This window comes from Rhinichthys klamathensis, unplaced genomic scaffold (genome assembly GCF_029890125.1).
Source record: "Rhinichthys klamathensis goyatoka isolate OS25496 unplaced genomic scaffold, OSU_Roscu_1.1 h1tg000183l_1, whole genome shotgun sequence".
NCBI classification, from domain to species: Eukaryota; Metazoa; Chordata; class Actinopteri; order Cypriniformes; family Leuciscidae; genus Rhinichthys; species Rhinichthys klamathensis.
Window position 1 is genome coordinate 1,452,099 of NW_026606711.1, and position 16,234 is coordinate 1,468,332.

Sequence of the window (16,234 nt, forward strand, 5' to 3'; positions counted from 1 at the left end):
ATAACGATTATAGAAGTGAATAGAGACCCAGCTTTGCATGAACAGTGTTGCTCCTTGATATTGTTAGTCCCAGCCTCCGTCTCGATTATATGCGGTGGTTCATTTTTTGACTGTGGCCGGTATGCTTTTGCCTCTATTTGGATGCCTTGTTGTTCCTTGCGTTTCACCTGTATGTCGTGAATATAGCCTTCGAACGTATATTGCAGCCCCTTTTGCCTACTTCTATCAGACACTTTATTTGCTGCTTTATAAAAGTTTGATAAAATTTTAGCAGGAAGAGCTGTCACAGCATAAGCCATGTTGATACCAGAGCCCAGATGAAGTTTGTTTGTCGGACGTAGCAACAGTAACTAAGGGGGGCGGGGCTTAGCCAAAGGTGATTTGGATAGACCTAGAACCAATCAGAGCAACGCAGTAAGGGAGGTATGTTGAGCTACGCATAGTTGTCAACAAAACTCAACTGCACGCACGCTGGAAGAAGTAGTAAAATAATGAGTGTTGCTTCTTTTACTTGGTCCTCCATGAGTGCGACGGTGCGACCAAAGGAGAAACCAGAACGAACACAGGGTTTTCATTGCGTCCCATCTTCTTAGCGACCATCGGAGCCAGCTGATAAATTAAACTTTTGCCGAATCCCGTAGGAAGGACGGCAAACACATCTTTCCGATCGACAAATGCCTTGATTGCAGTTTACATTTACATTACATTTAGTCATTTAGCAGACGCTTTTATCCAAAGCGACTTACAACTGAGGACTACACCAAGCGAGTCATCGTGAAGAGGCAAAAGCAACGCAAGAAGTGCTCAAAATACAAAGTTCAGACATAGCTCGGAGTAGCATAAGCCAGGCAAGCGAGGATTTAGAGGAAAGGATTTTTTTTTTTTTTTTTTTTTTTATGTTAAGTGCTCCCGGAAGAGATGAGTTTTCAGTTGTCTTTTGAATGTTGTCAGGGATTCTGCATTCCGGATGAGGGTGGGGAGATCATTCCACCAGCATGGAACCGTGAATGAGAATGTTCTGGAGAGTGATTTTGTGCCCCGCTGTGATGGTACCACGAGCCGTCGCTCATTGACCGATCGTAGGCTTCTGGTAGGGATGTAGACTTGTAGTAGTGAGTGGAAGTAGGAGGGAGCTGAACCTGTGGTCAATCTGTAAGCAAGCGTCAAAGCCTTGAACTTGATGCGTGCAGCGAGCGGTAGCCAGTGCAGAGAGATGAGCAGAGGAGTGACGTGGGCCCTTTTGGGCTCGTTGAAGACAAGACGAGCTGCAGTGTTCTGGATCATTTGTAGAGGTTTAGTTGCACATGATGGAAGTCCAGCCAGAAGAGCATTGCCGTAATCAAGCCTAGAAATGACCAGGGCCTGGACGAGAAGTTGTGTTGCATGCTCAGTTAGGAAAGGCCTGATCTTCCTGATGTTGTGCATAGCAAACCTGCATGATCGAGCTGTCTTTGTAATGTGGTCTGTGAAGGTCAGCTGATCATCAAAGATTACTCCAAGATTTCTGACCGACCTTGATGGGGTGATTGAGGAAGAATCTAGCTGGATAGTGAGGTCGTGCTGTAGAGACTGATTGGCAGGGAGGACGAGAAGCTCAGTCTTTGCCAGGTTGAGCTGCAGGTGATGTTCCTTCATCCATGCCGAGATGTCCGCCAGACAGCTTGAGATCCGTACAGCTACTGTGGGATCATCTGGTTGAAATGAGAGGTAGAGCTGGGTGTCATCAGCATAGCAATGGTAAGAGAAACCATGTGCCTGTATGATAGGTCCCAGTGATGTGGTGTAAATGGAGAAGAGGAGCGGTCCGAGAACTGAACCCTGAGGAACGCCTGTGGTCAGTTGATGTGCTTTGGATACCTCACCTCTCCATGTGACCTTGAAGGACCTACCTGTGAGATAGGACTCAAACCAGTTGAGGGAGGTTCCAGTGATGCCCAGTGATGAGAGGGCGGACAAGAGGATCTGATGATTCACAGTGTCGAAGGCAGCAGACAGGTCCAGTAGAATGAGAACTGATGATTTGGAAGCAGCTTTTGCGATCCGCAGGGCTTCCGTGACTGACAGCAATGCAGTCTCAGTTGAATGTCCTTTCTTGAAGCCAGATTGGTTGACATCCAGCTGGTTGTTCAGAGACAGGAAGGATGATACTTGGTTAAAAGCAACTCGTTCAAGTGTTTTCGCAATGAATGGTAGGAGAGAGACAGGTCTGTAGTTCTCTAGAAGTGATGTGTTTAATGTTGATTTTTTAAGCAGAGGAGTTACCCGAGCCTGCTTAAATGCTGTAGGGAAAATGCCAGTGTGGAGGGATGAGTTGATAATGTGTGTGAGAGCTGGTAGAAGTGTGGGAGAGATGGCTTGTAGAAGGTGTGAGGGGATGGGGTCTAGAGGGCAGGTGGTAGGATGACTGGAGAGGAGAAGTTTAGATACTTCTTCCTCGGTTAGTGGAGTGAAGGAGGAGAGAAGGTTATTGGCTGTGGGAGAGGTTAGTCTGGGTTCCTGTGCTGAGAACTGACTGCTGATAGTTGTAGTTTTGTTAGTGAAGAAGTTAGCAAAATCATCAGCAGTTAAAGAGGAGGTGGGTGGTGGTGGAGGTGGACAGAGGAGAGAATTGAATGTCTTGAACAGTGAACGTGTGTTAGAGGCGCTGTTGATCTTGTTGTGGAAATATGAAGATTTTGCGGCGTGAACATCAACAGAGAAGGCAGAGAGCAGAGATTGATACCTACTGAGGTCAGATGTGTCTTTTGATTTGCGCCATTTCCTCTCCGCTGCCCTGAGTTCGGTCCGGTGTTCACGAAGAACCTCAGATAACCAGGGGTTGGAGGGAGTAGCGCGTGCTGGCCTAGAGGAGAGAGGGCAGATATTGTCTAAAGAAGAGGTTAGGATGGAGCATAAAGTATCCGTTGCAGTATTCACATCCAGAGATGAGAAATGTGAGGGTGAGGGAAGAGAAGATGACACAGCAGAGGAAAGATGGGATGGAGAAAGTGAGCGCAGGTTTCGTCTGAAAGTAAATGGTGGGGAGGTTGGTGGAGCATGGGTAGTGAGTTGTAGATTGAAAGTAATGAGGAAATGATCTGAAACTTGGAGAGGTTTCACCAAAATGTTGTCTGTGATACAGTTGCGTTTGTAAACCAGGTCCAGTTGGTTGCCTGACTTGTGAGTACCGGTGGTGATGAGCCGTTTGAGATCGAAAGAGGCTAGGAGAGAGATGAAGTCTGTTGCATACGGCTTCGCTAGGTGAATGTTGAAATCGCCAAAGACTACAAGTGGGATGCCATCCTGAGGGAAAGAGGACAGCAACACATCCAGCTCTTCTACAAAGCTTCCCAGTTGACCTGGGGGGCGATAAATAACTACAATATGGATCTTCATGGGAGTTGTAAGTGTAATAGCATGATATTCAAATGAGTTGTTATTGCATAGAGAAGAGAGAGGTGAATATTTCCAATTGTTAGAAATGAGAAGACCAGTGCCCCCACCCCTCCCCGACTGGCGAGGGGTGTGAGAGAAAGAGAAGTTGTTAGAGAGAGCAGCAGGGGTTGCTGAGTCTTCTGGACGGATCCAGGTCTCAGTCAAGCCCAAGATATTAAGAGTAAAATGAGATGCAAAGGCTGGAATGAAGTCAGCTTTATTGACTGCTGATTGACAATTCCATAGACCCATAGAAAGAGTGAGAGGTGAGTGTGAGGATGAGAGAAAAGGGCGCAGATAAGCAGTATTGCGCTGCCTTCTGTGCGTGGTGAGAGAGCGTTGTCGAGAGACAACAGGAATGTGTTGAAAGCACATAATGATAAAGGGAAATAAGATAAAGGTAGGAAATTAAAGGGTGAAGAAGATACTTTAAGTGCCTTGCAGGTGTCCTTGCTCGGTGGAGTCGCGCAGGTAGAGTCGCAGGTCTTTACCCGAGTCGGTCTTCACACGAGGAGGCTGAACACGAGAGCTGAATGCTTCCGCTGACGCTTCCGCGACAGCGCGCACACTACATAAAAATAATGCTATCAATCGTCTGAGTGAGGACAGCTGTGGTAGCCCTTGCAATTAGCACAGCGAAAGCAAATATCCCGACAATGGCCCAAATCGAAACTAGCTGTTATGAACAGCAATACTTAAGTGCTACAATAACAAACAGACTCCAACCCTTAAGACGGCAGATATTCAAAATAGGAACGTGTCTACTTCAAATAAAGATATTTAGTGAAGATAAAAATTACAAAGAAGCAAAGAATCGAAAATAGCCCTACTTACTTGACAAATGGTAAACAGAGCAACAGGAGAACTGGATATTAAGAAAAAAACAACTTACGCGCTCTTGACGTTCTCTGTTCGTCTTTTAAAATGAATGCGCTGTCGATTTCTTTTACAACAGACGCGATAGCGGAATCTATACATCTCAGTTCTCCAGCTGCAGTCATCTCTGAGGGAAACCAGTTCAACCCAAGCACTCTTTGATAACGTGATGATTACGTAACTGCAGATCATCTGTCCATCATCGTATAAAGCCCGCCCTGGCAATTTGATTGGCCCGACAATTTCTGAACCGATCATAATTACTCCTCAATGGATCGAGTCCAGACCGAACTTCCCGACCAAAAAATGTTGTGGGCAGGGTTCGGGCTGGCATCCAGGCTAGCACAACCCGTGACTGGCTGGTGTAAACTGTAACTTTTTAAAGCCTCAAATCCTTACTCATCAACTACTTACAGCAGACGCTCTCAGCTCCAGATCTGTGAAATAAACTGTGGTGTGGCCTGACTCTGACGGAGACGCTGAGATGTTATTTCGCCTACTGCTTTGACACTCAGGCAACACTTCTACTGTGTGTTATTATAGTTATATTAAGAACTGACATGTTTTGGGGAGACAAATGTATCTATTGCATAAACAGGATGACTTCCAGGTGACAGTGGTAAACCTTTCAGAAAGGTTTGTTTACAGCGGTAGGAGATATCTTTAGGATGGTGGTTCAGAGAATAAATGTATATGTTTAATCTTCATTATGCTTTTTCACATGTTTGAGCATGAAAAAGCTCTGCAAAGTTACAAAGCACAAAGTCCCTCCAGCGGGAGTTCTTCTCTATATCAGTGTCAGTGTTTCTGATTTTCCCTGAAACACCTCCATTGTAGTCTTGAGTTTCTTCCTGGAACGAACACGTCACAATATTCCTCATTTAAATAATTCATACACAGAATAAAGGGGCGGGGCCTGGTTGAGTTAGTTAGTAGTGTGTTAAAACTGGCGGTTATGGTAAGGGGCGGGACATTTCCCAAACACGCTAGAAGTGCTTGACCAATCACAACACACTGATCCAGCTGACCAATCAGAGCACAGTGTGCTTTTCAGAAGGAGGGGCTTCACAGAGACAGGAACTAAACAGAGCGTTACTGACAGACTGGGAAGAGACGAGCTGCAACAATGCAGAATATGAGGGAGTTTTTTGGACATTCAAGCATGAAAACCTATTCTAGTAGGTCAAGACAAAATCAAGACGTTGAAAAAGGGTATAATAGGCCCCCTTTAAGGATTTGTTTTTACTATTTTGGTACTTTGTTAGGTCGTCACTTGATGTCCAGTGTTAAAGCCTCAGGCAAAAATTGTCAAAACTTTATCAGGCGTTCACAGGACAGGCGTTTCTCAAATTTTCGATGTCAGATGATGACAGATTGAAAAAGTCTTGTCATGTATTAATTTTCCATGTGCCCATGGCGTTAATTAGAGCCGCTCTTCAAACTCAAATATGAGTATCATTGTCATAAGAGCGAACAGGAGAGGTCAAGGCTGAGAGCAGCAGATCTGCCGTCCCGCATGCTTTCTAAAAGGAACAAAGATCATGAAATATTGAGCAGCGAAACACTAAATGTTAAATGACATCAGAGCGTACAGCCGTCCTCGCATGTGGATAAAAACAAAGCAGAGCTTGTTTATATTCTGATGGTAACTGACCGACGGCACGTCACTGTAACTCTGATGAATAATTGATAGATGTGTTGCGTAACGTAAAACATTGAAGGGAGAACATGTGTGTAGCTTCTCTGCTGTCCTTCTGTGGCACTGTCACAGTTTGACTCTTTGTTTTCCCCGTTTTCTTCAGTGTTTTGGTTTAGTCCTATTCAGTTTTCCCGCTCCTCGTTTGTCCTCAGTTTAGTCACCTGTGTTTAGTTAATTAGTCAATCTTCTTCATCACCGTCACCTGTCGTACCCCATTATCATCTGTGTATTTAGTTCCTGTTCTTTATTCAGTGTTTGTCGGTCAATGTTTGCACATACGCTGTGTGGAGCTCTTTGTTGTATTTTGCCTTCTGGAAATTAAACCTTTGATTTTGTTGTAGTGATTCGTCTGCCTCATTCATCTCCAAGCCCAAACCGTAACAGATTGACCGACCCAAAAGTGAGTATGGAGGACGACGCAATGGAGGCGTTTCTGTTTGATCAGAACGGGAGTTCTTTGGAGGAGTTTGTCGAAGTTTATCTGCATCTGCACCAGGATGTCTACTGGGAGGAGGAGTTTTTAAAGCAACGGTTCTGGAGAGGACTCGATGATCCTCTGGCCCAGATTCTGCTGCTCGAAGAGTTAGATCGGTCTTTTATGGAGTTTATGGACCGAGCTCTTTGGGTTTGTGGCTCCTCCCTTACTGTAGCACCAGCCGATCCAGAGCCCGCTGATCCTGAGCCTGAGCCTGTCGCCTGCCCGCCACAGCCTGAGCCCGTCGCCTGCCCGCCAGAGCCTGAGCCCGTCGCCTGCCCGCCAGAGCCTGAGCCCGTCGCCTGCCCGCCAGAGCCTGAGCCCGTCGCCTGCCCGCCAGAGCCTGAGCCGCCTTCACTGCTGGTGCACGCCTACCCGCCAGAGACTAAGCACACCACACGTAAGTCCACTCAAGAGGACACTACATTGATGGTGATGTCTGCGGCGATTTTGTGTGTGTGGGCTACACACACATCAGTTCTGGCCCATGCATCCAGTCCTTCAGAGACTTCTCCGCTGGTCCCGTCCAGCCCAGAGCTTCCTTCGCCGCTGGTACTGTCCAGCCCAGAGCTTCCTTCGCCGCTGGTACCATCCAGCCCAGAGCTTCCTTCGCCGCTGGTCCCGTCCAGCCCAGAGCTTCCTTCGCCGCTGGTCCCGTCCAGCCCAGAGACCCCTTCACCGCTGGTCCCGTCCAGCCCAGAGACCCCTTCACCGCTGGTTCCGTCCAGCCCAGAGACCCCTTCACAGCTGGTCCCGTCCAGCCCAGAGACCCCTTCACCGCTGGTTCCGTCCAGCCCAGAGACCCCTTCACCGCTGGTTCCGTCCAGCCCAGAGACCCCTTCACCGCTGGTTCCGTCCAGCCCAGAGACCCCTTCGCCGCTGGTCCCGTCCAGCCCAGAGCTTCCTTCGCCACTGGTCCCGTCCAGCCCAGAGCTTCCTTCACCGCTGGTCCCGTCCAGCCCAGAGACCCCTTCACCGCTGGTCCCGTCCAGCCCAGAGACCCCTTCACCGCTGGTCCCGTCCAGCCCAGAGACCCCTTCACCGCTGGTTCCGTCCAGCCCAGAGACCCCTTCACCGCTGGTTCCGTCCAGCCCAGAGACCCCTTCACCGCTGGTTCCGTCCAGCCCAGAGACCCCTTCACCGCTGGTTCCGTCCAGCCCAGAGACCCCTTCACCGCTGGTTCCGTCCAGCCCAGAGACCCCTTCACCGCTGGTTCCGTCCAGCCCAGAGACCCCTTCACCGCTGGTTCCGTCCAGCCCAGAGACCCCTTCACCGCTGGTTCCGTCCAGCCCAGAGACTTGTAATGACTCTGTCACTCTCCCCATTAATTTTTTTGGGGGGGGCCATAGGCCCTCGCTGTGGGCGCCCAAGGACCCACGGCCACCCGAAGGGGCCTTACCGCCATGGCCACCCAAAGGGGCTTCTCCGCCATGGCCACCCGAAGGGGCTTCTCCACCATGGCCACCCGAAGGGGCTTCTCCACCATGGCCACCCGAAGGGGCTTCACCGCCACGGCCACCCGAAGGGGCTTCTCCACCATGGCCACCCGAAGGGGCTTCACCGCCACGGCCACCCGAAGGGGCTTCTCCACCATGGCCACCCGAAGGGGCTTCACCGCCACGGCCACCCGAAGGGGCTTCTCCGCCATGGCCACCCGAAGGGGCTTCTCCACCATGGCCACCCGAAGGGGCTTCTCCACCATGGCCACCCGAAGGGGCTTCACCGCCACGGCCACCCGAAGGGGCTTCTCCACCATGGCCACCCGAAGGGGCTTCACCGCCACGGCCACCCGAAGGGGCTTCTCCACCATGGCCACCCGAAGGGGCTTCACCGCCACGGCCACCCGAAGGGGCTTCTCCGCCACGGCCACCCGAGGGTTCGTCTCCGCCGTGGCTGCCTGAAGGGTCCTCACCGCCGTGGTCGCCCGAGGGTCCGACTGCTCCGCCGTGGCCACGCCCACAGCCTGTTCCGCCCTGGACGCCCGAGGGTCCAACAGCTCCGCCCTGGCCACGCCCTCGTCCTGCTCCGCCCTGGCCACACCCTCGTCCTGCTCCGCCCTGGCCACGCCCTCGTCCTGCTCCGCCCTGGCCACGCCCTCGTCCTGCTCCGCCCTGGTCACGTCCACGTCCTGCTCCGCCCTGGAGGCTTCCTGCTCCGGACCTCGCTCTCCTCGGCCTCCGGGGCGCCCACCCCCCCACCCCGTTGATGTTGTGCGGCGCGGGGTCGCGCCTTTTTGGGAGGGGGCGTACTGTCACAGTTTGACTCTTTGTTTTCCCCGTTTTCTTCAGTGTTTTGGTTTAGTCCTATTCAGTTTTCCCGCTCCTCGTTTGTCCTCAGTTTAGTCACCTGTGTTTAGTTAATTAGTCAATCTTCTTCATCACCGTCACCTGTCGTACCCCATTATCATCTGTGTATTTAGTTCCTGTTCTTTATTCAGTGTTTGTCGGTCAATGTTTGCACATACGCTGTGTGGAGCTCTTTGTTGTATTTTGCCTTCTGGAAATTAAACCTTTGATTTTGTTGTAGTGATTCGTCTGCCTCATTCATCTCCAAGCCCAAACCGTAACAGGCACGTTTGTTAAGAAAGTTTTCCGTAGGTCTAAATTTCAGTGTCTGTGAGTGTGTGTTATTTTAGTGTCACTGATATACTATTATAGTTTTTAGAGTTTTTTTGCCTTAAGTCTTGTTTGGATTATTAAAGTACCGTTTGCCTCACCTTAACTCTCTTTCCTTGTCAACCAGACATGGCAACATGGAGAAATGTTTCTCTTCAAAGTTGTAAATTTAACAAAGGTTATTGGAGTACATTTTACAAGAAAATGCTATTTTAGTGTAATATTTCTTTGTTACTGTGCTGCGCTGTCATTCTGTGACACGTTCCTAATGAAAGTTTCCTGCAGGCATATATTTCACTGTCTGTGTTATTTTAGTGTTTCTGTTATACTTTTATAGTATGAATTAGGTTTTATTTTTATATTGTCTCTAAAGGTTTAGTAATTTTGTTGTGTATTTTGTCATTTTTATTCGTTTTTTTTTTTTTTTTTAATATGTCTGTAGTTTGTATTAAGTTTAAGTAGTGGTATTAGTATTTTAGGTTGTCTTAGTACTTCAACTTTAACAAAAATGAGAAATGCTGATATATATATATATATATACAGTATATATTATATATATTTTTTAACATTTTTTATATTTTATTTTATTTCAATGTTATAAAATGTTTTTTTTTATGGTTTTAGTTGTAGTTAACAGTAATAACCCTGCTATTTTCAATCTTCTTTTTCTTAAATTATACATGGCTATAATTATACTTGGCTATGTTCGGAAATGAAAACTTGCAAGCAACATGTTCCTGGATCAACAACATTCAAATCAACCAATCAGATTTGAGGGGCAAGTTTACAGTTTATGTCACGTTTAGGCTTACAAAAAGGGTTAGGTGCTTCTACATCATTGTTTTTCACCATCATTTCCCTCTGATTTTAGGGATAACTAATGGGTAAGGTTAGGTTTAGGGGTAGGAATACATTTTCGAACTGGAATGTTGTTCCATGATGAACAAAATATGTTGACACAGACACGGGTCTAACTTTGCAAAATCTGACGTTCTGCAAACTGCTTGTCACATACTGGACAGTAAATCATGTATACTACTTAATATGTATAAAAAATACTATTTTAAAACTGTATATGTAAAACAACAAATGTTTCAAACAGCTGCATTGTTGTCACATGACCTCCATGTTAAACCAGTTAACTTCTCAGAAATAGAAATGGTCTTTGCGTTTTTTCTAATGTCAGTTTCTGCTGAAAGACGTTAAAGGTGTAACCAAACTCTTTACCATCAACAAACCGTCCTAACCAACAGTAGGTCCTGTGTTTGGTTCAGGCAGGGGTTCGTTGGGGGATGTTCACCCGCTCGTGTCACTCGGCAGTCTGCTGGACGACCAGCACTGGCACCACGTCACCATCGAGCGGGTTCGAGGACTAGTTAACTTCACCGTGGACAAAAACACCCAGCAGTTACAGCTCCCCGAGTACTCGAGTCACTCTGAGATAACCGAGGTGAGCCTCTCACGACCTCTCACGCCATCAGTCCAGTAACTTACAGAGAAGCTCGTAGCATTTTAAATTGCGCACAAAACACACATGAATTATACATACAACATAAATTAACTACAATGTCCATGTGTTAAATAAGAGCTTTCACTTTATTCACCTTATACACTGCTAATTTATGTCCATTTCAACACATATCTTATATTACAGTAAACTAGTATCATGTTCAAGGCAAGGCAAGTTTATTTAAAGCACATTTCATACACAATGGTACTTCAAAATGCTTTGCATAAATTTTTTTTTTTTTTAAAGGGGGTCATAAAAAGGCACTATAACTATAAAAACTAAAAAGGTAAGAAATAATAATAAATAAAAAAATAATAAATAAAATCTAAAAATTATTAAAATAAATGAATATAACTGTAAAAGTTTCATAAGAAATAAAGAATAAAAATACATAATTAATAATAAGAATAATCATTATTAATAATAATAGTTATACAAATTATTATTATTCTCATTATGTATGCATTTGCATATAGATATTAAAATAATATATATTTTTATTTGGGAATAACTTGACACTGACAAGGTTACTAAGTGATTTTCTCACACTAATCTTATGTTAACACTTAAAAGTCTTGAAGCTATATTTTTGAAACTATTTTAATATTTACAGTTTTTTACAGTATTGCTGCGTTTCATTACTGTAAATATTTTGCGTGTTTTTTGGATTCATGGATGAGTTGAAATGATTTTTAAAACTGCATATCTCAACTTTAGGCCAATCAAATATTGCATCAAGAAAGAGTTGCTTTCAGGTTTATTTGACACACTGTAAATAAAATAAAGATGAGCTTTGCGTTGTTGGATACAGTATCGAGTATGTATGTCGTATATAGAGTTTAGCTTATATTAAATGAGTAACACTCCATTCATCGGTGTGATTTCTGACACGAATCTGTCTTTCTTTCACAAGATCAGTTTTGGTGGTACGTCAATGGCTGGACTCCAGAAATCCCATTCTAGAAGAAACTTCCATGGCTGCTTGGAAAATGTGCTTTACAACGATATCAGCGTGATTAATCGAGCCAAAGAGAAGCAAGTGGCCATTGCAGTAAGCAGAAACCATGTGTTCATATACAGTTACGTCTTCGGGTTGCTTCTTAGCAATTGTCAGTTGTTGGCTGCCTAATTTTTCCATAATGAGAGCTTTGCATTTCTGTGACCCGTACCATGTTCTCCTCCATTATACGGTACGTCGTTCATCTCCTCCGTATGTTTTTTTTACAACCACTGCCTTGGGAATTTGGGGGTTAAACCAATTACCAACCCTTTAATTCATTGTCGTAATGACCGTGATAGTGGTATCAGGAACAGCCAGGAAAGCAAATGCATAATTTATGAGGCAGACGTCATGGCTGAGGTACTCTACTCTCACCAATGTAGCTCGTATAAAAAAATGCTCTCGGTTATACTACAATATTTTGTGCTTTCATAGGGGAATGTCACCTTTACATGCACCGAATCCATTGATGTGCCAGCGACGTTTGCCAGTCCTGGAAGTTTCCTCGGTTTGCCGTGGGTGTCCGGTGGAGAAAGTGTGTCGGTCAGTCTGCAATTCAGAACGTGGAACAGAGCGGGCCTGCTGATGACCTTTGACCTGCAGCATAATGCAGGAACGCTGTGGCTTTATCTGAGCGAGGCGAGAGCACGACTACAGATCCATAAGACCGGGCGCATCATGACGGACATCACAGCAGGTTGAACTCCGATATCATTTTGTTTGTTTGATAGTAAAAGCGAAACACATCTCTTGTTTGTCAAGGTTAGCTCAAAGTCAACATCAATGGCACCTGCTGCTCTGAGATTGGCTACAGGTGGAATTGTAAACATGTTTATATGAGAAAATCAAAAAAATGCAATCTGTATAAAAATCTTAATTTACATCAGGAAAGGTTTTGAGTTTTCTGGCTAAAACTAGTTTTTATTGATAAACCAAATGAATGCAGAATAGTGAATTGCTTTATATATGGTAAACCACCTGCTATTTAGTCAAAATAGTATGCAGTATGCAAGCACAAACATTTCAGTAGCATGATATATTGTTCTCACGTGACCTCTTGGGTAGCCAGGCATCATCTCGGAAATAAATGTTTATTTTGTATTTTTTATTTAAAAATATATATTTTTAAATGTTTAAAACTCTTGTTAGTCTGATAAAATATATGTTATTTTATTTCAGTCAATGTTTATTTTATTTCAACTTATGAAAATGTTTTTTTTTTTTTTTTATATGGTTTTAGCTTTAGCTAGCAATAATATCCCTGGTGATAGATAGTAAAATTGAGCACATTGCATTGTGGGATGTATCTAACATGACAACGATGTACTAAAAACTGAAAAGTTTTCCTTCGCATTTTTGAAAAGTTTGGCATGAAAAGATCAGCGAAAAAGACTAAAAATGCTGTATTTTGCTGCCAGGCCAGTAGTTGGCGATGTCACTTAGTAAAGAAACACTATAGACTGAACATGTAATAAGCATGTGCATGACATCACTGTTTTCACAAATTCATGTTTTTGTAGTTTACACGGAGATGATAACACTATCATTTTCAAAAACGTGCACTTTGAAACCTAAAACGCTTTTGTCATTTTAAATGAACAGCCAAAACACTAAAAAAGTTTTCCGTTTTTGTCTGAAAACGGTGTTGTAAACTCTCTTTGGATAAGATTTTGCACCTTTGATAAATGTAGTTGCTCGACTATATTCTGTGCATGCACAAAATTTGCATACTGTGCAACATACTCCAAAAAAAAGTATAAATGCATAAATAATCCAATTTTGTGTAAAAATGTCTCACCTTTTGGCCAATCAAATATTGCATTAAGAAAGAGTTGCTTTCAGGTTCACTTGACACACCGGAAATAAAATAAAGATGAGCTTTGCGTTGTTGGATACGGTATTTTCACAGTATTCAATAAGTGTGCTCTAGTTTTTGGCAGATTTCATACAGGTATTTCATGCATACAAAATATGACCACACAATGTACACAGTTTTGCATTTTGCTGAAATAGCCCTAATACTTTGCCAGTATCCCATTCCCTATATACTTGAAGTCTAATGCTGAAAGCTGTCCTTTTTTCTGAGGTTTATATAAAAAATAATCTCCCTAATGCAGTGCTGAGTGCCTGTTATTTTTTGCCTGATCCACAATGCTGGTTCTTTTTCCACAGGTGCCAATTTAAATGATGGTCAGTGGCACTCGGTGGAGCTAGTCGTCCGTCGAGGGCGTCTCACAGTCACCCTGGACCAAACCGACAGCTCTGCAGCGACCACTTCCTTCCCTGTCGCTCCTGACGGACAGATATTCTTAGGCGGTAAGAGCAACCTTTAGCCATCCATCGCCTTCTGCTAACACAAAGCAACAAGCTAGCTCAGAGTAATTTCCCTCTACACAAGCCCAATCCTTCACGTTAATCAATCCGCCGTGTCACTCAACACACACCTTCCGCTGAGAAAAGCACATTCGTTTACCTTTCAAGCGTTTGGGCTCTCGGCTCCTGGAGGCTGCCGGCTTAATTGCCTTTAGCTCAGACTCTGGAGAGAGTGTAACACATGCATATCAGTCGCTTTCGTCTGCAATGTTTTTCCCTTAGCCGCAGTAGAGCATAAATCATATCGCAGTCAAACCACATATTATGTATATAGTAGGGGTTTAACAATATACCGTGTCACAATATATCGCAATACAAAAGTGCAACAATATATATTGTGGATAGTGACAATATTTATTGTGTATAGTTCACCCAAAATGAAAATTGGTGTGTGTGAAAAAATTCAAGTTTACAGAGTTTTAGTGTCAGTACTATATTAAACTACTAGTATGTATAATGTTGAATATAATGTATAATAATGCAATGGGAAAATGTTTTGGGTCCTGATTATGCCAAATGTCTTATGTTACAAGTAAAAAGAGGCCTACATTATTTTAAATATATCTAGTCAGTGAAAGAGTGCAAGCATATTCGTCTAAAATAATTCTGTGTTTTTAGCTTCAGAATCATGAATATTGTTATTCTACCTCTATTGTCCTGTGCATTGGGTTATCAGCACAAGTCCAAGCCTATTCATTTACACACACACTGTAACACCAAATTTAGCATTTTAATCAACAGTTCATTTTTGCTAACCTTTTATCATATGTCTTGGATTATCGCAATAGTATCGTATCGTGAGTTCAGTATCGTGATATGTATTGAATCAGGACATGAGGGTATCGTTACACCCCTAGTGTATAGTGCTGGGTAAATGATGGCACTTTACTGATTACAAATTACATGAAAATGGTAGTTATTAATGTAATCTATTGGACTACATTTTGATTACTTTTGACCTAACTCGTTTATCACATATATTTGAATAGGATTATTGTGTACCACATTGATATAAAAAAAGACAAAGAGAAAGAATATTAACTTTGGGGCTGTTGAACGCTTGAATCTGATTGGAATTATTTTCAGTGAAATGCATGGTTCAAGTATTTCCAGGCAGGTCTGGGCCTGCCACATGTCCATATCACTTCGCCAAATGATTTCAGTTATTTCAAAGGTCTACAACTAGCCTGGGAAAACCCAGACAACTTCCGGCTGCAAATTTAGATTTGCTCTGAAAGTTAGTCTGGCAAAGAGCTCATTCAAGCCCATTTCCAATCCGCCGAAATCGAGGCACCAATCAGAAACGTTGGGGCGGGCTTTACACGATGACGACAGCGCTGGGATTTTGAAGCAGATTTTGTTTAATTACAAAGATGGATGCCGCCGTCGAACATCACTCGTTCGAATCAGCTATCGCGTCTGTTTTAAGCGATTTGAACGTTTCCCTTTTGTTAAAAACCGAGCAAAGAACAACACTCGGAGATGTTTCTCCACCGCTCTGTATACGTCATCTCCTTCATCGCTCTGATTGGGTTTAGGTCTATCCACGACATCCGTTGGTGACGCCCCTCTGGAAATGATTTGTCTATGACGCTTTGCCAGACCATAACTTAGTTACAACTGAGAATGGTCTGGTTTTAACCAGGCTAGCCTACAACAGCAGAAGAATCAAAACCCACGATACTGATCAAGCAAATACATATAGTAATGTAGAAAAGTTGAAGTTCAGGGAGGAAGGAGGCAGCAACCGGCGAACGTTCAACTTATTTTTAATGACCAAAATAAACAAACAGCAAAATAAATTATTTCCATGTTTTTTTGCCAGCTACTCCTGCTCTCTCTCTCCACATGGCCACACTTGCACATTAATATACTATAACAATATATTAATTACACTAAACCAAACACTGCAATGGATTAAAGTTATTTTGTGTATATTTGGCATCAGGTGAAAGAGTGTTTTTGTGCGCAGGATGCCCGAACACGGAAGACGGCACTGTCTGCAGAAACCCGTTCAGTGTTTTCCAAGGATGCATGCGCCTCATCCGAACAGACACTGGTTTAGTGGATCTTATCAAAGTGCAGCAGATGTTGTTTGGGAATTTTAGCGATCTACAGATGGACATGTGTGGGATAGTTGACAGGTAAGCACTCTTTCTGTCAATTATGCTTTTATGTGAACTCGCAAAACGTTCCGTTTTCCATTTTCTTCCTCGCCAAATAGATGCGTTAGGCTTGATTATGTAAACATAGAGATTAATTAGCCATGGAA

At 44.1% G+C, this 16,234-nt stretch overlaps 1 protein-coding gene across 2 annotated transcripts in view; it reads left to right on the forward strand.

Moving 5' to 3' along the window:
* cntnap3 (contactin associated protein family member 3) overlaps nt 1-16,234 on the forward strand; it is a 193,344-nt gene that overhangs the window by 74,201 nt on the left and 102,909 nt on the right. For both annotated transcript variants that reach the window (XM_056261574.1, XM_056261576.1), the window contains exons 6-10: nt 10,354-10,529; nt 11,503-11,640; nt 12,025-12,286; nt 13,762-13,905; nt 15,935-16,106. In XM_056261574.1, coding sequence (XP_056117549.1) covers nt 10,354-10,529; nt 11,503-11,640; nt 12,025-12,286; nt 13,762-13,905; nt 15,935-16,106 — 892 coding nt within the window. The remainder of the gene's footprint in view (nt 1-10,353; nt 10,530-11,502; nt 11,641-12,024; nt 12,287-13,761; nt 13,906-15,934; nt 16,107-16,234) is intronic.